The sequence below is a fragment of the Palaemon carinicauda genome, chromosome 31, assembly GCF_036898095.1.
Source record: "Palaemon carinicauda isolate YSFRI2023 chromosome 31, ASM3689809v2, whole genome shotgun sequence".
NCBI lineage: Eukaryota > Metazoa > Arthropoda > Malacostraca > Decapoda > Palaemonidae > Palaemon > Palaemon carinicauda.
In genome coordinates, this window is record NC_090755.1 from 12,197,584 (window position 1) to 12,221,430 (window position 23,847).

General features: G+C 38.6%; 1 protein-coding gene across 3 annotated transcripts in view; it reads right to left on the reverse strand.

Annotated features, from left to right (window-relative positions):
* The window catches only part of LOC137624288 (ankyrin repeat domain-containing protein 17-like), a 72,712-nt gene that overhangs the window by 9,295 nt on the left and 39,570 nt on the right, over nt 1-23,847 (reverse strand). For 2 of the 3 annotated variants that reach the window (XM_068354841.1, XM_068354838.1), the window contains 9 exons: nt 19,281-19,379; nt 16,476-16,700; nt 14,800-14,989; nt 9,861-10,035; nt 8,704-8,830; nt 6,880-7,095; nt 6,412-6,691; nt 4,943-5,136; nt 2,221-4,524 (listed from right to left, as the gene is read on the reverse strand). In XM_068354841.1, the coding sequence (XP_068210942.1) occupies nt 2,221-4,524; nt 4,943-5,136; nt 6,412-6,691; nt 6,880-7,095; nt 8,704-8,830; nt 9,861-10,035; nt 14,800-14,989; nt 16,476-16,700; nt 19,281-19,379 (3,810 nt within the window). The remainder of the gene's footprint in view (nt 1-2,220; nt 4,525-4,942; nt 5,137-6,411; nt 6,692-6,879; nt 7,096-8,703; nt 8,831-9,860; nt 10,036-14,799; nt 14,990-16,475; nt 16,701-19,280; nt 19,380-23,847) is intronic. The other variant, XM_068354840.1, reaches the window with a different exon arrangement.

Sequence of the window (23,847 nt, forward strand, 5' to 3'; positions counted from 1 at the left end):
CTAATGCTGCAATTTTCCACGAACACCTTTCAAAATTTAAAATCAAAATTTATAGTATCTTAATAATTTATCAATACTATTTGAACTATTACAAAGGTTCTAAGATTTATGCTTTATGCAACATTAAATAACACTTTTTTTATATATTACTGGTTTTAACAGCTACTAATACAGGAAAATATAAAATTCCAATTGCTTTAATTGTTCTATTCAAACAAAGTGGGATTCTTCTGGTTTCCTTGAAAACTCTCGACAAAAAACACAACCAAAACTCATGATCATCAATTACTATCTTATCTCTGCAGATAAGAAATTCCTTGCACATATGTACCGTTCAAGAAAGAGGCATTTTCACGATCTATTGTTAATTGATGAAGTGTGGAGGATGGAATAGTTTTGATAGAAAAAAAATTGTTCAACCATAGACCCCATAATTATAGTGTATAGTAACCGATTAGATAATCAGTTACTAGGTTGATAGGACTAGAGAGTATTATTATTATTATTATTATTATTACTTACTAAGCTACAACCCTAATTGGAAAAGCAGTATGCTATAAGCCCAGGGGCTCCAACAGGGAAAATAGCTCAGTGCGGAAAGGAAAAAAGGAAAATAAAATATTCTAAGAAGAGTAACAACAATAAATATCTCCTATATAAACTAGAAAAACTTTAACAAAACAAGAGGAAGAGAAATAAGATAGGAGAGTGTGCTCGAGTGTACCCTCAAGCAAGAGAACTCTAACCCTAGACGGTGAAAGGCCATGGTACAGAGGCTATGGCACTACCCAAGACTAGAGAACAGTGGTTTGATTTTGGAGTGTCCTTCTCCTAGAAGAGCTGCTTACCATAGCTAAAGAGTCTCTTCTACCCTTACCAAGAGGAAAGTGGCACTGAACAATTACAGTGCAGTAACCCCTGGGGTGATGAAGAATTGTTTGGTAATCTGTGTTGTCAGGTGTATGAGGGTAGAGGAGAATATGTAAAGAATATGCCAGACTATTCAGAGTGTATGTAGGCAAAGGGAAAATGAACCGTAACCAGAGAGAAGGATCCAATGTAGTACTGTCTGGCCAGTCAAAAGACCCCATAACTCTCTAGTGGTAGTATCTCAACGGGTGGCTGGTGCCCTGGCCAACCTACTACCTACTCGAGAAACGGTCATTAAGATGAGCTGTATTCCAGACAGATGTAACAAGGGGTGGCCTTTAGTTTGTAATTAATGGAGGATTGTTTTGAAATAACAAATCAGGAGCAAAAGCTAAGAGTATAACTTGTAAAAACTAAATGATACATATATACATATACCAAGGCACTTCCCCCAATTTTAGGGGGTAGCAGACATCAAACAAATGAAACAAAAAAGGGGACCTCTCCTCTCTACATTCCTCCCAGCCTGGTAAATTAAATGGCCTACTGCATCAAAATCTTAGGGAGTTTATAGTCTGTAGGACAATGTCATATGGAGGATGAACATAACCAGCAAAAGGCCTCTTAAGCTTGAAAGATAATAGTACGATAAGATTTTCTCATTCGCAAAAATAACGCAATTTACGTTAAATGTAATACAAGCTATCAAGCAGTATCTTGTGACTAAACCTGAAATCTAGCTTGAAATATATTTTTCACTAAAAGAGGATTATGTTAAAAGTAGAAATATATTTTAATGCCACTTAAATTCAGTCAAGATCCACTGACAAAGATTAGCCCTACCACATTAATTATTTATATATTTGACTAACAAAAGCCTCAAAAGTAATTTAATAAGACCACATTAACCAAGTTAGTGTAATGTAGCAACCTCCCCATATTAAAGCGTTAGACTATTTACTATCTACTTTCTATGGGGATGAAACCTTACAAACCTATGCTATTCCTCTATCTCTACTAAATTTCAAAATGGTAAGTTAACTTTCTAAATAAAATAAGCTAATACCTTAAGATACCCCTAACCCAAAGCTTAGTTCTTAAGAAAAAATATACAATTAAACTACACCCACCATACCAAAAAAAAAAAAAAAAATGACAAGATTCTTTACTTGCAGTAAAAGAATCTCTTGCAGAAGTACAAACCTTCAAAAAGTCTCAGAAAACAAGGCATTAAATGACGATTCACAGCCAAAGCTGGATTTCTTCCCGAGAAGTCCTACACATACTAATTCACCTCCAGTTGAATTGAAATAAACCCAGAAGTGTTGGGGTCACCAGGAAGTATCTTACCTGTGCTGCAGCAGGTGTAGCAATCATCTCGGACAACTGGTCATTGAGTATCTTGGCCGGAGCAGCTGGAGAAGCTACCATCAAACCGGGCTCATTGACCTGCAGACCTTGACCAAAGCTGGTGACAGGTGCCGAGGAGAGAGGAAGAGTGCCAGATTGTGGAGCCATACTCACCGGGAAATGAGCCATGGTGTGGGTGTTAGCATACACCATTCCTTGACCGGCGGGATCCAACGGTAAGCCGGCAGTGACGGCCTGGTGGTGCGCTGCGATATCGTGTTCGCTAGGTGCGTCAGCACTCACAGGAAGGGTGAGATGGCTGTCTCTCTCTAGTTGCTTGTTCGTGCTGCTTCGCAATTGCTTCTTCTTGTTCTTGCTGGGTGGTTGACAGATGCTGGGGGAATGAGTGGCGACTTGCTGGCCCGCAGATATGGCAGCAGTGCTCGTGTGCAAGAGGGGGCCCAAGGGTCCGCGTTGCTGAACACTGACTTCTCCAGCAGCTCCTCCTGTCTGGGGTGACTGAAGCAAATACTTCTTTACCTGAGACTTGTTAGAGTGTGGAGCTGTCGTTGCTCCCACAGGAATACCTCCACTGGCATTGTTGGAAATAGTACTACTGCTGCTGCTGCCACTGCTCGTGCTGCTGCTACTAGTACTGCTGCTGCTGCTACTTGCCGTTATTCCTGTGGGAGCCAACACTTGCAACTGATGGTGAGCAGCTACAGTTGCAGCAGCCGCTGTCTGGCTGGTGATGGATTGGTTGGGGACAGTCTGACCCACTCCAAGCCCAGACAAAGAACTATACTGCAGAGGCACAGACCCATTACCAACTTGGAAAGGAGGAAACTGCAAGTGAGGAGTAGATACTATTGTAGTAGGAACAAACTGCAATCCAGTCGCAGGGGTTGGCCCTAACCCCGTTGACAATTGCATTGGAGTCCCAAGGGGGGTGAGCGGAACAACTTCCGCACCACTTCCGATGTCTCTTCCAGTACCATCGCCTTCTAACATGACATTGCTGATATCTTCGCCTGATAATACCCCAGGGCAATCACACTCAGAGGGGACGCTTCTCTTCTTCTCCATCTTCCCTCTGGGTGAGGGGGTTTCCATTTTGTTCTTAGTTTGACAGTTCTTATCAAGAGCACTATCACCTAGTAATGGTGGTGGAATAGGCGGACGGGGTAGACCTTGAGACGAGCCACCCGAAGGATGCGCAACCCCTGGAGGAGGAGGAGGAGGGAGCGATGACACATTCCCCCCAGGAACTAGTAATGGCTGCGTAGTCAAACTACTACCATGACAGCTGTAGCTACCATCGACCCCATGGTTTAGCTGCACCTGCTGGAGTTGGAGAGGTTGAACAGTTTGGCTGCGTTGCACCATCATCTGCTGCTGTTGTGAGGCGTGCTGCGGTGCCGAAACTTGCTTTTGTTGTTGCTGCTGTTGTAACTGAAGTTTCTTCTTGTCAGCCTTTTTCGAGGGAATCATCTTCGGTCTTTCAGACACGGGTACATTTCCAGTTGCTGGTCCAGAAGAGGAGGATGGGATGTTGTGGGAAGGAAGAGAGGGAGGAGAAGCTGGAGTAAGATAAGCAGATGAACTACCATAACTTGGAGACTCCTGGGGGCAAGCACCAGAAGGGAACATCGTTGACGGTACTTGCGCCACTTCTGCTGGCAACGAGATGGGGAGCTGTGTTGCAGAGGCCCCTCCTCCACTATACAAGGACACAACAGGAGGCAAGTCAGACATAACAACGCCAGGGGGTAGGCCCGTCCAGCCAGTGTTTGGAAGGAAGCCTGTCTGTGTCTCGACGGTGTGGGTGGCAATGGGCACGTGGGTATGCAAGGAGGCCGGGGGATAAACAAGAGGGGCTGCTAGAGAAGTCCCACTGCCACTCATATCACTGCTACTGCTACTGGCAAATGAGGTGGTGGACACGCCACTCAGGTTTCCAACACCCACGCCGCTGCTGCCGACTGACACTGCACAGCTGCTGATGGGACTCCTGGAGGGATCGTAGCTGCCGCTGTAAGGAATAACTTTCCCCTGCAGTTCTCTCTCCACTCTCTGCAATTCCTCTAAGATCTGCTGTTTCTGTAGGATCTGCTCCTCTCTATTGGATGATGGTTGCTCTGCTTTCCTGACTAAGTTATCAACATACTGGTCAAGTCTATCACAAGGTCTCATTTTGGGTTCCTCCTGGTTGCTCGGAGGTGGGGGAGACGTTGGGGAGGCTGGGGTCAGTAAGACACTCTCTCCCCCGCTATTGCTGCCCTTGCTCACAGGTGGAGTTTTAATCTGAAATAAAAATAATAAACATTAATTCCAAGCTACTTTTACCACAAAATAATTTTATGTTTTGATAATTATAATTTTCTCTTAAAATGTTTCTTTGAGCTACTATATCCATTTGAAACCACTTTTCTAATGGTTTACGAATTTCAAATACATCACTAAGTATGCAATAATCAATAGTTTTGAGAAATGATTTACATATTTCCAGCACTAGGATAAATACCCACCAACAATAAATGGTAATGTACAAGGATATGCATTAGAGAAATGATCCAGAAAATTTAATATCGTGCATTTATGGCACAGTGATTGGCCTATGAGGACAGTTCCTAATAACATAGGCTGAAAGCAATTACCACTAACTCCTCAAGTAACATGCAGTAAAATGATCAACAAAACCAACACAGGTCAGGAGACTTACTATTTGCGAGTCAGAGGATGGTGTTAGCTTTTCTCCATTTGGACCAGTGGCGGAAGTTAAATTAGATGAATTGGTGGCGGGCAAAGTGGAGATGACCCCTGGCTTGCGATTCGGTTTAGTTCTGTTTCCTTTCACCACGCTGGTCTGCACGCCACTGGTACCCATAACAGCTCCCCCTTCACCAAGTCTGTCGTCTGAAAGATAAAAAGCATTGTTGTTATAACCACGTCTTTCAAACCAACTATCATTTATTGCCTTGCTTCACCAACTATCATTTATTGCCTTGCTTCACCAACTATCATCTATTGCCTTGCTTCACCAACTATCATTTATTGCCTTGCTTCAACAACTAGCATTTATTGCCTTGCTTCAACAAACATAATTTCTTGCCTTGCTTCAACAACTATCATTTCTTGCCTTGCTTCAACAACTATCATTTATTGCCTTGCTTCAACAACTAGCATTTATTGCCTTGCTTCAACAACTAGCATTTATTGTCTTGCTTCAACAACCATCATTTATTGCCTTGCTTCAACAACTATCATTTATTGCCTTGCTTCAACAACCATCATTTATTGCCTTGCTTCAACAACTATCATTTATTGCCTTGCTTCAACAACTATCATTTCTTGCCTTGCTTCAACAACTATCATTTATTGCCTTGCTTCAACAACTAGCATTTATTGCCTTGCTTCAACAACTAGCATTTATTGCCTTGCTTCAACAACTAGCATTTATTGCCTTGCTTCAACAACTAGCATTTATTGCCTTGCTTCAACAAACATTTATTGCCTTGCTTCAACAACTATCATTTATTGCCTTGCTTCAACAACTAGCATTTATTGCCTTGCTTCAACAACTAGCATTTATTGCCTTGCTTCAACAACTAGCATTTATTGCCTTGCTTCAACAAACATTTCTTGCCTTGCTTCAACAACTATCATTTATTGCCTTGCTTCACCAACTATCATTTATTGCCTTACTTCATTACCAAGGTATCTCAGTTGGACCACCTTCTCCCATCCATCAAGATGTACCCCGAGAATCATACTCCCATGCTCTCAAATTGCAAAAGATCAGAAATGAAAGGAGGGGACTACAACTTACAAATGCATACTGTTCATAATAAGCCATTAACAATAAAATGACTGAATAGCTTTCAAGGAGGCAAGGAATAATGCACAGAAAATTATGTATACTAGAAGTCAACAGTTTGGAAATTTACCTAGAACATGAAAACACTACACAAGCTACTAAAATCATTCAGGCTTGATGAAATAATAAATATTACTGATATTTCATCAAATTATCTTTAAATTCCACCCAGTTATAAAGGTGGCTCACTAAGTATTATGTACAAATGGCCCCTCTCATAAAATGACTTAGATGGCCCTGTTCTAACTTAACCTCGGGACAAATTAGAAGACTGAAAGCAGAAAATTGTTGAGCAATCCAATAAGAGGACTTACCTATATCATTAAATATTTGATTTGGATTTACAACAAGTGCTTGCTGCGGGTCAGACCCTTGCACCACAGTGAGGCCCATTGGCAGCTGGTGAGGGTCGCTCTCCAAGATGGCGCCAGCAGTCAAGTCTGCAGTTGGACCTTGGGTCGTAGCTGTGACTTGGTGTTGAGGCGGCCCTACAACTGGCAACAAGTGGGAAATAGAAGAAGGGAAGTCTATCAGTAGCTGGACAACCTTGGTGTGGCCTCCTCGACTTGCTTCCATCAACATGGTCGAGTTGTCCTGAAAATAAAGACGGAATTAGGAAATGAATGGTCGAATTGTCCTAAACATAGACAGTATCAGAACATTAATTGCAGAGTGGTCCTAAATATTAAGACAGTAAAATATTTCCAAAAATTAATTTTTCAAATACAAACTAAGAAACAGAAATACGGCCATATTACTTTAAAAGAAAAACACTAGCGTACCTTGAGCTTATGGTTGGGATCAGCTCCGTGGACCAAGAGTAGCTCTACGACAGGAACATGACCGCCGGCACAGGCCAGAGAGAGTGGTGTGTGATCGTTGTTTGTCGTCGTCTTGTTGACATCTCCGCCTTTTACTATGAGGAACTGTACCGTACACAAGTGACCAGCCCGGCAAGCTTTCATCAGTGGGGTTCGACCCCCCTCACTCTCATGTTCCTGTTGGAATGTAAATATATGAAGAATCTATGGCTCAAAAAATTTCAATTACTACGTGCATGCAATCAAAAATATCCATTAACTGCTTAGTGCCATCTTGCACGTCGAAAAATACGTAATTTATCGTTATAAAGATACCTTAAATTCATTCAACTTGAACTAGCCAGACACTAGCTCTTATTATATTAGGGAGAGAGCTGTAGCTGAAGTAGTTATCTATTTATCTATATCTATATCTATCTGTATCTATATCTATATATCTATCTATCTATATATCTATCTATCTATATCTCTAGCTGTATCCATATCTATATATCTATCTATCTATATCTATCTCTCATGTCTAGCAGTGTTTGTAAATAAAGTCATACACTTGATATTAGGAACTTGTAACAGCTGCTTGGTTGAAGTCAATACCTAGCATAAAAAGTACACCCAAATCTGGTTTGTTCTAATGCAATATATCTATAAACCTTATTTCCATCAATAAATTTATTAATTATCTTTAAAACCCAAAATGAAAGAAAAAAGTTAATAGGTAGATTTACTAAAAAAATATGCTGCCTAGACCTACGATATCATAACCAAATTAATAAATTTTACGAGTAGAAGTGAGCAGTTTAATGTATACTAGCGACATCTAACATACCAGGCCCACATATACCAAAACAACCACCACCAACACTATCACTACCACTTCCACAACTGTACAACCTTACTCATGGCTGTGAAATAACTAATTCTTATGATTATAAGTCAACTCAATCCATTTGTTCCCTTCACTCTACTCTCGCAGCATAATCTGCAAGATCCATTCAAAGCAGACAGTAACAAGCATTACACGAACATCTGTTTTATCTTTAAACAAGGCAAACTATAGTCAATTCTTTTTAGTGAGGCAGATTTGCACCGACTTGCAGGGGTGCCCTTTCATCTCAGAAAAGTTTCCTGATCGCTGATTGGTTGGGCAAGATAATTTTAACTAATCAGGTAGCAGGAAACTTTTCCAAGCTAAAAAGGACATCCCTGCGAGTCGGTGCAAATCTGCCTCACGAAAAAAAATTGACTATAGTAAATATCATATTACCATAAATCATCTAAGTACATTTAAACCTTCAATGCTGAATCACAGGGAGAAGTCTCTTCATATATATAAGTTTATAAAGAAAGACTAGATTCCTAGTGTTCATTCTATTGCACTTCATACTTTTGCTAACATACCCATCCAGCTATCATGGTTCTACCCTTAAATTTTGGGGAGTAGCACATAATAAAAGGGGAGATATTTTCTTTCGTGTTTCTCCTTGCCAGACGAGGAACCCTGCAGTTTGGTTAGTAGAAACATGCAATCTAAGCTAGTAGGTTAAACATAATGAAGACTAATAATGTTGAACAATATAAACATAGCTAAGCTATTGTTATTAAATGGAAAGTGTTCTTTTGAATATTCCACAAAAAATACTTGCTTCTAGCCCTAATATTAAACAAAAATTGGACTGATTTCACCTTTTACAAAGGCTATCAACTCGCTAATAATTAACATTCAAATAAAAATAACCACGTTAAAAATATTAAAAATTAACAAAATCTATCATGATGAAAACTTACGAGATTTGCTCCAGCCTGAAGAAGAAGGTCGGCGACATCTGTATGCCCATTTTCACAGGCATATGTTAGAGCAGTGTCCCCTGTCGATGTCTGGGCGTTAACATTGGCCCCAGCATCAATTAGGTACCTGAAAAAAGGAACAAGTAAATGAAGTTCTTAAATAAAAAAAAATTGTGAACTGATAAACATAGCTATAAGTCCATAATTACATAATTATTTTGCAGCTCTCCAATCCAGATTTACCAAACTCCAAAGTTACGTGCTTTATTCTATTCACATTTTGAGACCAAATCTAGTGCAGGTAGTTACTACCTATGGTCGTGGTTCAATCACGCCCCAGTTTTCTACACATTCATTCAAAGAGAGAGCGAGCTAGGTTTATTTCTGGCATTCCATCCATCCTTTTTTCTCTGGTATATTCAGCAATTACTATACCTTAGAAATGGTGCTAGAGGAGCAGTTCACTGGGCGACACAGGTTCCTCGCCCAGAAATAGATTTTTCCTTCGTCAAAATCCCTTATTTTATTCATATTTTTTAGACTAAATCCAGTGTAAGTTTAGAAAATAAGCTGATCAGGCTATGGAACAATGAACACTTCCTCCAAATTTACATTGGAACAAATCTATAAAAAGCTACAGCAACTCTTACTGATCATAATGAACAACAACTACAATGAAGAGGATTGTATTATGTGATCGTGCACCTTCTAATGGGAGCGGTAGCATTAAATAAAATACACCGACATTCATTGAAAGCAAATTTTCCTCACAAGCTAGATATTTCAAATTTCTTTAAAAAGTTCAACTTTATTTTATGGTTTGAAAATATACCACTCGTTTACTTGAAAGATTTAGTCGTGATTTTAGATCAGTCGACTTCAATTAAGGAAAATTTCTGGAAGAGAATCGGTGTTTTTTTTTTTTTTTTTTTTTCTACTGTATTTTGAAACGTCTCATATCTAAAGAGCGATACTCAACTTATCAAATCTTGCAATAAAGAGCAGTACTCACTCGACCAAATCTCAAAGATCATCTCACTCAATCTAATCTCGATAAAGCAATACTCGCTCGACAAAGCTTGATAACCGTAATATTCACTCGACCAAATCTCAATAAAAGTAATATTTACTCTACCAGATCTCAGAGTAATACTCACTCGACCAAATCTCGATGACCCTCTTGGGCTGCCTCCATGAGGGGGGTCGATGCCCCCAATTCTAAATCGGCTCCAGCTTTAATCAGAAGGTCAGCTACATCTCGAAATCCTCCACAGCACGCTAAGGTCAACGCAGTTTCTTGAGTTTCTTCTGTTTGCGCATTAATATCAGCACCTGTTGATGAAAGAGTTTAAGTGTTATGAAGCTTCCCATTTCGTAATGACGGTGAACGTCCAACAAAAAAACAAAAAAAAAGAAATGTCCTACGTCACCTGGTTTTCATAGTTGCTCGAGTTAGTCCAATTTTTCATGGCTTACATCCTTGTTGATTTAGTGTATAAAATTCTAGTGTAATAAATTTGAGGTACCTCTCCCCTTAGCATTGGCTATTATAGTGTTTTATGAATACATTTACCTAATTACAAATTCACAAATGAAATATTAAGAAGTTTTTCTACATTAAAAATCCTGAATCAAGTAATTTCATCATGTAACATCCTGCCAATTCCAACGACAGCCAAAAATCCCCACATAAATAAACACTCAAAGGTAATAGAAAAATAAATTACTTGTGTATTCTACAACTATATATTTAGGACACTTTCAGGACTTATACATACATACATATACCAAGGCACTTCCCGCAATTTTGGGGAGTAGCCGACATCAACAAATGAAACAAAAACAAAAAGGTGACCTCTACTCTCTACGTTCCTCCAGCCTAACCAGGGACTCAACTGAGTTCAGATGGTACTGCTAGGGTGCCACAGCCCACCCTTCCACATTATCCACCACAGATGAAGCTTCATAATGCTGAATCCCCTACTACTGCTACCTCCGCGGTCATCTAAGGCATCGGAGGCAGCAGCAGGGCCTACCGGAACTGCGTCACAATCGCTTGCCATTCATTCCTATTTCTAGCACGCTCTCTTGCCTCTCTCACATCTATCCTCCTATCACCCAAAGCTTTCTTCACTCCATTCATCCACCCAAACCTTGGCCTTCCTCTTGTACTTCTCCCATCAACTCTTGCATTCATCACCTTCTTTAGCAGACAGCCAATTTCCATTCTCTCAACATGGCCAAACCACCTCAACACATTCATATCCACTCTGGCTGCTAACTCATTTCTTACACCCGTTCTCACTCTCACCACTTCGTTCCCAACTCTATCTACTCAAGATACACCAGCCATACTCCTTAGACACTTCATCTCAAACACGTTCAATTTCTGTCTCTCCGTCACTTTCATTCCCCACAACTCCGATCCATACATCACAGTTGGTACAATCACTTTCTCATATAGAACTCTCTTTACATTCATGCCCAACCCTCTATTTTTTACTACTCCCTTAACTGCCCCCAACACTTTGCAACCTTCATTCACTCTCTGACGTACATCTGGTTCCACTCCACCATTTGCTGCAACAACAGACCCCAAGTACTTAAACTGATCCACCTCCTCAAGTAACTCTCCATTCAACATGACATTCAACCTTGCACCACTTTCCCTTCTCGTACATCTCATAACCTTACTCTTACCCACATTAACTCTCAACTTCCTTCTCTCACACTCTCTTCTAAATTCTGTCACTAATCGACCAAGCTTCTCTTCTGTGTCTGCAACCAGTACAGTATCATCCGCAAACAACTGATTTACCTCCCATTCATGGTCATTCTCGTGTATCAGTTTTAACCCTTTTACCCCCGGGGTATTTGGAAATTTCCAACCCTTAACCCCCAAGGGGTTATTTTTTTCCCAGCACATTTTGCAGTATATTTTTTTCAAATTGCTCTAACAGCCTTAATTTTTGTCATAGAGAGGTCAGGTTGGTCTCATTCTCTTGGAAAATGCCTGAATTTTCTCAAAAAATTATCAAAAAATATGAAAAACAAATTTTTATAGCATTTTTTGGCAAGGACATACCGGTACGTCCATGGGGGTAAAGGGATGGCTTTTGTGAAACGTACCAGTACGTCCTTTGGGGGTAAAAGGGTTAATCCTCGTCCAAGCACTCGAGCATTCACCTCTCTCACCACTCCATCAACACACAAGTTAAACAACCACGGTGACATCACACATCCCTGTCTCGGCCCCACTCTCACCGGAAACCAATCACTCACTTCATTTCCTATCCTAAGACATGCTTTACTACCTTTGTAGAAACTTTTCACTGCTTGCAACCTTCCACCAACTCCATATAACCTCATCACATTCCACATTGCTTCCCTATCAACTCTATCATACGCTTTCTCCAGATCCATAAACGCAACATACACCACCTAACTTTTTGCTAAATATTTCTCGCATATCTGCCTTACTGTAAAAATCTAATTCATACAACCCCTACCTCTTCTAAAACCACCCTGTAATTTCTAAGATTGCATTCTCTGTTTTATCCTTAATCCTATTAATCATTACTCTACCATACACTTTTCCAACTACGCTTAACAAACTAATACCTCTTGAATTACAACACATGCACATCTCCCTTACCCTTATATAGTGGTACTATACATGCACAAACCCAATCTACTGGTATCATTGACAATACAAAACACACATTAAACAATCTCACCAACCATTCAAGTACAGTCACACCCCCTTCCTTCAACATCTCAGCTCTCACACCATCCATACCAGACACTTTTCCTACTCTCGTTTCATCTAGTGCTCTCCTCACTTCATCTATTGTAATCTCTCTCTCATTCTCATCTCCCATCACTGGCACCTCAACACCTGCAACAGCAGTTATATCTGCCTCCCTATTATCCTCAACATTCAGTAAACTTTCAAAATATTCCGCCCATCTTTTCCTTGCCTCCTCTCCTTCTAACAACCTTCCATTTCCTGTCTCTTCAATTCTTGAGCCAGCCTTCCTTACTCTCTTCACTTCTTACCAAAACAACTTCTTATTCTCTTCATATGAAAGACCTAATCCCTGACCCCACCTCAGGTCAGCTGCCCTCTTTGCCTCACGTACCTTGCGCTTTACTTCCACATTTTTCTCTCTATTTTTCATACTTCTCTATACTATTACTCTGCAGCCATTCTTCAAAAGCCCTCTTCTTCTCTTCCACTTTTACCTTCACTCCTTCATTCCACCATTCACTGCCCTTCCTCATGCTGCCTCCAACAATCTTCTTGCCACACACATCACTTGCAATCCCAACAAAATTTTCTTTTACTAACTTCCACTCCTCCTCTAAATTGCCAATTTCTCTTACTTTCACTTCGTCATATGTCATTTTCAACTTTTTACCCCCGGTTTTATTAGCTCTTCAACCCTCACTAGCTCCGTTTACATCCACCTACTCTTTTGCTACAACTAATTTTCCTTCCACCAAAAACTGATCAGACATACCGTTAGCCATACCCCTAAACACGTGCAAATCTTTCAATCTTCCAAACATTCTTTTAGTTATCAACACAATCCATTAATGCCCTTTCTACTACTCTTCCATTTGCCACTCTTACCCATGTATACTTGTTTTTATCTTTCTTTTTGAAAAAGCTATTACTTATCACCATCTCTTGCTCAACACACATATCTACCAGTCTCTCTCCACTCTCATTTTCACCTGGTAAGCCATACTTCCCAATGACACCTTCTACCTCTCCAGCGCCCACTCTAGCATTCAAGTCACCCATGACAACTACATAATTCCTTCACTTTTCTCACTACCTGGCCCATACGCACTGACAAACGCCCAACATTCCTACCCAACATAGCTCTTACCCACATTAACCTAGATGATATCTCCTTACATTCCACTACTTTACCTGTCATCCATTCACTCAGCAATAAAGCCACACCCTCTCTCGCTCTTCCCCTTTCAATCCCAGACACTCTACCAGATATTTCACCAAACATCACTTCACCCTTTCCTTTTATCTTCGTCTCACACAAGGCCTATACATCCATCCTTCTATTCCTAAACATACTTCCAATCTCACATCTTTTACTCTCTATCGTACTACATCCACGCACATTCAAACACCCCAAAACTAGAGTGCGGGGAGCAGTCACTCTCCCCCCGGCTCCATCCCAGGTTCCCATCCTAAATATATAAAATTATTCAAATTATTAAAAATATCGGCTAGTCAGGTGACTAGATATCAAAGTGTCATCTTTTGTAATTCCGTATTCCCAAGAAACGATGATAACATTAAAACAAATTCAATAAAAAGTAATCCTTACAAATCATCATCAAAAACCACCGGTTATTGAGAGGACTTCACTTTAAACAGGCTTGGAATGGTTATTCGGGATTTACACGGTCAAATGGTTCTTGAAACTGCGTTGTCGAACCTCCTTGTCAAACGGTTTGAAGTGGTGGAGTCAGCCACAAATGCTTGAGGCTTGTGGACAATGAAGCCCTGCCCACAAAAGATTAGGCGAGAACAGACTTTCTTCAAACCGTTCGACAGCCAGATACCCAGTTCACACGTTCTAACATCACTTCAAACATTTGTCTGTTGAAATGCGTTCAACCGTGTAAACCCGCCTTTAATATCAAGCCCACTGTTATTAACCCTTTAACCCCAGTTGGACGAACTGGTAAGTTTCACAAAACTCATCCCTTTACCCCCATGGACGTACTGGTATGTGCTTGCAAAAAACTGCTATTTACATTTCTTTTTGCATATTTTTTATAACTTTATGAGAAACTTCAGGCATTTTCCAAAATAGTAAGACCAACCTGACCCCTCTATGATGAAAATAAGGCTGTTAGAGCAATTGAAAAAAAATATATTGCAAAATGTGCTTGAAGAAAAAAAAAACGCCCTGGGGGTTAAGGGTTGGAAAGTTCCAAATACCGTTGGGGGTAAAAGGGTTAAGTATATAGTCACATAGATTTTCTCGTAAAACGATCAACAAACACACCCGTCATAAATATGAGTACAATTCACAAGGAAAACGGAGAGGAACTTACTGTGAGCTAAAAGTAAGGTCACCATCTCTTCATGTCCTTCCCTAGCGGCTTCCATGAGGGGAGTGTATCCCTCATCATTCACTTCCTCTATATTTGCCCCACGTTCCAGCAGCAAGAGTGCCAGATCGGTGTGGCCCCCACAGGCAGCTAGGGTTAGTGGCGACTCAAAGCTATCCGCTGGCATATTTACCTGGAAAGGAGTAACATTAGTCAGCTGTTCATCAAACTCTTCAAGTAACATTAAGTATCCATCCATATACCAAGGCACTTCCCCCGATTCTGGGGGGTAGCCGACATCAAACAAATGAAACAAAAAAAGGGAACGTCTCCTCTCTACGTTCCTCCCAGCCTGACAAGGGACTCAACCGAGTTCGGCTGGTACTGCTAAGTATAACCAAGTTATTTTAGTCAACTTTTAATCAAACCTTTCCAGCTACATTTGGCGTAACCTCAACTTATTCTAGTCAGCTGTTAAACTGTTTGTTAAATTTTGTTTAACGACTTATTACATGTTGATATTGCATATAAGCCAGTGTGTTTTTATTTTCAATATACTATAACTGACTTGGCCTTGAAAATTTCAATTGTGCAAAAATACAAATCATTTTTGACAAAGATAAGAGATTGATACAACCATTTTTGCCTTTAATATATGTTGCAAATAGCTTCAGGATGCAAAGAATTATAACTAGTCTACTAGCTCAAGTTTGGGTGCACAAACATCAGAAGTTTCCTGACAAATCTATTAAATCTATTCAAGAGACACAGATGATTAAGTACAATTTTTTTCTCATACTTTTAGATAAACTCATTAAGACGTTGTCTCTTATCCATTTACTATTCTCTACTTCACCTGAACTCTTATCTTAATATCTAAAACTGTAATTGGAGGATATGAAGTTAAAGGAATTTTCTATTGCCAAGATACTACAATTTTTCGGTGCTGTTTTGGTATGCAATCTCAAAGTCGTGTTTTTGCTTTGATATGCGATCTCAATTCACGGCGAAGCAAGAACTATTAGATTTTCTAAAAAAAAAATATATATACACAGTACCGGGAATAATCAATTATTGATGTTAACATGCGTAGCTCAACATTACCGCTTGCCAGGTCATAGAGAGCTTGATGTTCTTAATTTCTTTGTGAGCGAAGCAAGAAACATTAGATTTTCAATTCCTCCTGATTTTTTTTTAACCAATTAACCCTTCTACCCCCAATGGACGTACTGGTATGTTTCACAAAACCCATCCCTTAACCCCCATGGACGTACCAGTACGTCCTTGCAAAAAACTGCTATTTGCATTTTTTTTTTTGCATATTTTTTATAACTTTATGAGAAACTTCAGGCATTTTCCAAAATAATGAGACCAACCTGACCTCTCTACGACGAAAATTAAGGTTGTCAGTGCAATCTAAAAAAAAAAAAGAAATATTGCAAAACGTGCTTGAAAAAGAAAATCACCTGGGGGTTAAGGGTGGGAAAGTTCCAAATAGCCTTAAGAATACTGAGATTGCATACCAAAGCAAAAGAACAATTTCAGAGATGACGCCATATATGAGATCGCATACCAAAACTGCACCGAAATTTGATCACCTCTTTTAAAGAATAAATCCTCCCTGGACCTTTTGAATAGCTATATAAACCCAAAGAAAAACAAACGTGAAAAGTCCATACCTGGGCGCCAGAGTCTAACAAAAGGCGAGCAACCTCGACATGACCATCCATGCTGGCTTCCATTAGGGCAGTGTGCATCTCATCAGTCTTATGCTCTTGATCAGCGCCAGCATCTAGTAAAAACTTGACCATTTCGAGGTGGCCCTTATAGCACGCTAAGGTTAAGGCCGATTCTTTAAATTCGTTACTATGGGTATTGATTCCTGCACCTTGTTCTAATAACATCTGAAAAACAAATCAAAACATTTAAAATTGTATTTTTGTTGAATTGAAAAAAGAAGGTTGAAACTTACTTATCAAAGACCAACGCATTACAATATTTCAAAAACTACATTAATTTCTACAAATGAAGTACCTAGTTAAATTTTATATAGCCAGTAACTTTATAACTATCTTCAATTAAGTAAAAATTACAGCAATACAAATTTTCTATACAGTTTCTAATACAAATACATTTATCATATACAGACCATATTTGCAGTCTAGAAATACAAAAGGGATTTTGACGAAGGAAAAATCTATTTCTTGGCGAGGAACCTGTGTCGCCCAGTGAAATGCTCCTTAAAGCACCATTTCTAAGGCACAGTTATTGCTAAATATACCAGAGAAAAAAGGATGCATCGAATGCCGGGAATAAACCCAGCTCGCTCACTCTATAAGTGTCTGCATTGTGATGATCTAGGGTTAAGTAAGTTACTCATGTATGCCATTACAAGACAAAGATTTACCAAATTTCATGAATTACTCTGTTAAAAGGTTTAAGGCATCTGCTTTCAGTTTGTTTCATCAGAATAGATGCTCAACAGACCGTCGGCCGGGCAAAGCCATACCCACCACAGCAGTGGCCTCCCCAGTAAATAGCTTAAACTCATGGTCCCGGGCGGGGATCGATCTTCTGCTAAGCGAATGCTGGGCAGACACGTTACCACTGCACTAGCCAGGAGGCTCTATTAACCGATTTGTCAATGTTACTAGCTTGTTAAGGATAATTACCAATTACAGTAGTGTCTCAATCGTATGTAAAAGCTAGATTGAGCAATATTAAAAGTATAGTTTTTATATACTTACTGTGTGCTGTAATCTCATTACTTTATATACAAGCCCACACATACAATGCCAAATTGCAATAGTACTTTTCTTAAAAGATTAATTTGTGATCTGGCTAGGGTATTATGACGCCCTTATGGAGTGCAATGCATGTCATCCCTTGATAGAATTTCAAGCAATGCATGTCATCCCTTGATAGAATTTCAAGCAATGCATGTCATCCCTTGATAGAATTTCAAAGCATATAACTTTTACTTCTTAGAATACTAAGCTTCAGCACTATGATACAGTACAGTTGAGAAGCTAGATAGTACTAAGTTCTGAGTTTGGGGGAGCAACCCCATAATGAAATTACTGGAAAATGGAAAAAAAAATGAGAAATGGATAAGTTACAGCTAATCCCACAGTTGGGGAAAGCTGGTCAGCAGTTAACAGGATGAACTAATAAAAGGTTAACTGATTGATACACCTCAACTGCCATATATGAAGTGCACTGAAGAACTTTTTATCTACAGTGAACCCTCGTTTATCGCGGTAGATAGGCTCCAGACGCGGCCGCGATAGGTGAAAATCCGCGAAGTAGTGACACCATATATACCTATTTATTCAACATGAATATTCAGACTTTTAAAACCTTCCCTTGTACGTAGTACTGTTAACAAACTACCCTTTAATGTACAGAACACTTAATGCATGTACTACAGTACCCTAAACTAAAAAAGGAACAAATATTAAAGGCAATTTTATATCATGCATTTCCTAAACACGCTAAAAAGCACGTTAAAAAATGGCAACCAATGTTTTGTTTACATTTATCTCTGATCATAATGAAGAAACAAACTGGAGGTAGAGCTTTGCTTATTACCCAGACATATTTCCCATACTATTCCCTTAGAACTACATCACATCTTCCTACTTTAGATATATATATATACATATATATATATATATATATATATATATATGTGTGTGTGTGTGTATATATATATATATTTATATGTATACACATATACATACCTACATATATACATAAATACATGCATACATATATATGTATATATGTTACTGTATATATATGGGTTATGGAAAAAATCCGCGAAGTGGTGAATCCGCGATGGTCGAACCGCGAAGTAGCGAGGGTTCACTGTATTGCACAAATATCAAGTTATGTTTGGACTGTAAACGAGCGATGGGTTTGCACCAACCAAACAAAATATTTGTTACTGGATGCTAAAAATGTACCTCACTGTAGTGAAGCTATGGTGGCCGATGTGGTAACGTCCCTGACTGGTGAATGCCAGATTGGGTTTAAGAGTCCCACTCAAAGTCTTACTTTCTTTGGTTGCTGCAACCTTACCATTCTTGTGAGCCAAGGCTGAGTAGCTTGGGAGAGCCTAAAGGTCTATCTGATGAGTCATCAGCAGCCATTGCCTGGCCCTACTAAGTCCCTAGCTTGGGTGGAGAGGGGACTTAGGGGCTGATCATATGTATATATGGTCAGTCTCTAGGACACTGTCCTGCTCGATAGGGAAATGTCACAGTTCCTTGCTCTGTCATTCATGAGTGGGCCTTTAAACCTTTAAACTGATAGATACCTCCAGTCTCAACCGGCACATATGAAGTGGACGAAAGAACTTATCCTTTGCACAGATGTCAAATATGTTTGGACTGTAAACGAGCTATAGGTTTGCGGCAAACAAAATTCTATTTGTTAATATATACTAAAACTGTAGCTCACCAACGGTAAGTCTTTCTTACCTTAGCAACCTCTACATGACCTGCAGATGCAGCTTCCATTAATGGGGTGTGGCCGTTTTCATTATGATCTTCCACATTAGCTCCGTGTTGTAGCAAAACCTGGAGAAATTGGAACAAAACTGATTAAATACATGAAAACTGTTTATAGATATTAGATTTGTTAACAGTTTTGAAATGACCTAAGGTCATAGATCTCTTAAATATAAATCATGAAAGGAATTTATTGTATTGACATTAAAACCTATTGAAAAATGTAGGTTTAGAAAATCATTTATACATTTTGAAATTTCAGTAACATTATCCCCAAGAGAAACTTCTATACATGCCATTCATTACCCCTGAAAAAATAAATCAGTCTGTTCAAACATGATACAACTTAAACTTCTGGACTCGTCCCAACACAATAACATAAAAAATTCAATAATAAGTAATACCATGTCATTTCTGTAACTGCATAAGATGTAAACTGAAGAAATTTTAAGATTTTATTGACAAACTTTCAAGTGACAATAATGCTAATTATGAATACTGTATTGTATAATTTTATACTTAAGAAACACTGTCTCGTACAACATTGCGTTTTGGTTCCACCCTTATCAACTGGCAGGGCGGATGCACCATTCATTCCGAACATCCCTTGCCATTAAATAGTTTCCTAAAATCTTTGTAATCTATATACTTTTGCAATACAAAAATCTAAAACAAAGTTTCTCTTAACATGCTTTATTTCATGTATAGTTATTACCTCTGCCAAAGTGGTTATATCTTCACCTGCATTAATTAATCTATCCGTTTGTTTGCGAGCAGGATTACGTCAAAACTTCTGGGAAGATTTTCATCAAATTTTAACAAAGGATTGGTGTTATGAGAGTAGGAAGAACCCACTAAGTGTTTGAGGTGATCCGGATCAAGATGACAATTCTAGCTAGCCTATAATACACATATTCTTTCACGATCAACTTATAAAAAAGGGAAAACTTGATCCACAGATTTCGAGTAAAATGTAGAGATTCTTCATTGATGGAGGTCTGAAATCTGATTGCTTTTTCTACTTATTACTAGCCACATTATAACCTTGGTTGGTAAAACAGGATGCTACAACCTCAGATGAACAAGGCCTCATTCTGCTTGATGCATCTTGGAGATTTAAAACAAAGGCCAAGAATATTCATAAACAAAATATGTTTTCATTTTCATCAATATATCTTTTATACAGAAAATTCTTAATGATAATTCTTCTGTTTGAAGAGTCTTGGAGATTTAAAACAAAGGCCAAGAATATTCATAAACAAAATATGTTTTCATTTTCATCAATATATCTTTTATACAGAAAATTCTTAATGATAATTCTTCTGTTTGAAGAGTCTTGGAGATTTAAAACAAAGGCCAAGAATATTCATAAAAAAACAGTGGTTTTTCAATTTCATCAATATACTTTTTATACAGAAAGTTCATAATGGTAATTCAAATCCTGTATGACAATAGTTGTTGTCAGCAGAGAACAGGATCAGACAGCTGTGAGACAGAACACTAAACATTAAATGTTATAATTTCAACATGGAAAATAGCCCAGTGAGGAAAGGAAATTAAGTGCATTTCTTGCTCAAATGAAAAGAACCTCCTCTTTCTTCACTTTCGAGCCAATTATTCTCTTGAGCAATTACAGCTATCCTCTGACTTTACTAAGTGACATAAAATCATTGTAGCCTTTGAAGACACTGTCATTCACAAAGCATCTTAGCTTATTTGACAAGTAAAATCTCCTAAGTTTAGGCATATTTTCACTTAAATTCTTTGAGGTTTATGATTTAGTCTTTCTCAAAGGAAGGATTAATTTCCAAAAGCTCAAAAGGCAGAACTTGTACGATTCACGTATGATATTCAAACTTATCTTTTCTATCTTCCACACAATTCGTGTACAGTATAAATGTTACTAGCATGTATACAAGTACGATACAGAAGAACAAAATGTAGAGTAAACCTCTTTAAAGTTATGCCTCCAAGCGGAAAAAGCTCTTGAAAAGAGCAGGCAGAAAAAATAACTAAAAACAAGTGGGCATTTAAGTAAAATTCTGTTTAAAGCTACATGTTTCCTTTATTATTACATATTTGAAAACTACTTTCAAATTGGCTCATTTTATTACTTTACGTATTTATAAAAAACAAAAGTGACTCGCAAACAGAAAGGATAGTGCATTTGCAAGCAGGACTATGACAAACTGTGGTATCAATTGTTTGAAAACAATGTGGCTCACTAACGGAATGAACAGTGCATCTGCAAAGCAGGACTATCATAAACTTTGTGGTATCAATTGTTTGAAAACCATGTAAACCAGCACACTCAATGATTCTTTACTTTCATCACAACTGTTCAAATTTAACTTCCCCATAAGTTACTAAGCTGAGAGGCACCACATGATCCCAAAGAGATCAGTGCTAAAGGTTTCTTTCTCTGCTCAGCAAATACTGTATGCACTGTATATTAATTCTATAGTATTCCTGCCTGTGGTGAGAGAACCATGTTTTATTGCTATTAGACTATCACAGTAGGCAAGGTCATGTACAGTATTATGTCATTCTTTATCGGTGAGACGGAGAGATATGGGTGAAGTGATAAAAAATTAGTATAGCTGGTGTCACCTATAGCATGTACAGTGTTGATAATACTTTTAATAAGGTTACAGTATCATCAACAATTGACAGAAGCCTGCCGCTGTTTTATCAATAAAGGTAAACCATGTTAAGTGATTAGAGATGCTGACAGTTTGATATTTCACTTATGCACCTTGCGATGGTATTTTGAATAGGACCCACACATTTATATATTGTCTAGGATTTTTTTTTTAAAAAAGTATATCTGAGCTGCAATGCTTATTTGCATCCAAGATTAAACTATAACAACTTTTTTCACTGTTATAAGTATTGAGTTTTTAGGAAAATAATGGGTTTCCTTGGTCTCGCCTGTACGAGATTAAAACAATTTCCTATTAAATAATCTTTCCCCAAAAGTCAAAATAGTTCATCTGAATAGTAAGGTGGCTTATCTGTCCTGAGACAATCTCCAGACACATCCTTAAAATTAAAATAATCTCTCCTTGTTGCCTCAACACCAAATAAATTTCAACTTCTGCCTCCTTGAATTGAAGACTTAAGAAACTTCCCACTACTCACTAGTGAAATTCACCTTTCAAATTTGGTGCTGTATATTGATTTAGTATTAAAAGAAACCTTTAAGATTTTAACAAGGATTATCATTTGTGAATGTTAGCGAGTACACCAACTACAGACCTCCTAAAGTTTTTTCATACTAATTTCTGAACATCTGCTTTTATCTGGGAGACTTATAATAATTGTGTCCATTCCATGCTTTAGATCTTCTTTTCCCAGTAGAATTAATCGGCCTTTTCCATCCAGATCAAGGTGTGCCTTTGTTTGTGTGCCATTGGTGATGGGACACCACAACATTTATAAAGTACCAACACTCGTGCGAATGAGGGCTCCCCCAGGTAAGTCTTATAAAAAAAAAAAACTTGTCTTTTGCAATGCAAGCTATATAATTTGTAAGTTTATACGAGTATGTTTAACTAGGAAAGAAGTGAAATTTTCGTAGCATAGAACTTCCACCAACATCCTTCGTTTGTGTTCAATAATCTGCTGCAAGTTTCAATCACCTTCCCAATACAAATGCATTTATTTCTACATATCAAGAGTCAGTTGTCTTGTTATGGCATTTAGATAGGATGCATGTGCACTGCAGCTCATGCTACCTCGTCAAGACAGAGTAAAAAGCACAAACTTCCTTGCAGCAGAAATTATCTGGGTTTTGTTGACACCCTGACAGCAAGGTATAACAAAGGAATGTTACCACAGCATGTCATAGTTTTCCCTTGATATTTCCAGTAGTGGTAAGATGCAGACTTGATCAAGTCAGTGACATTCTTTTTGTTTCAGATTGGACTCCGTCTGCCATTAATAACTGTGTCGAAAATGATTTAGCAGATTATAAATAAACTTTTTCCCTTTATGTTGGGAACCTTTAACATACACACGTTAATTATAAAAAGATGCAGTCTGTTTTACTCGACACTTGAGAGAATAAGAAACTGGCCTTCCACTGGTCTCGCCTTCTTAACTACCATCGTACCCAACACTTAAGTCTCTCATTAGGTTAGATAAGACAATGGTATAATTTCTCATACCTGCTTTTGTAAAGGCCTAGGAACATGCGAGTCCCCTTACAATTTACAATGCTGTACAGAAACCCATTGATTGTGGTCAGAAATTTTGTATGATTGGCCTCAATTTTAATGCTGCCTTTGACCATGTTAATCACAGGGCAATAGCCACCCGTTGTGATACTACCACTAGAGTGTTAAGGCATCCTTTGACTGTCCAGACAGTATTACATTGGAACTGTCTCTGGTTACAACTCAATTTTGCTTTGCCTACACACGCAACAAATAGTTTGGCCTATTCTTTCCACATTCTCCTCCATCCTCGTGGACCTGACAATACCGAGACTACCAAACAAATCTTTCTTCTAAACTCAAGGGCTTAACTACTGCAA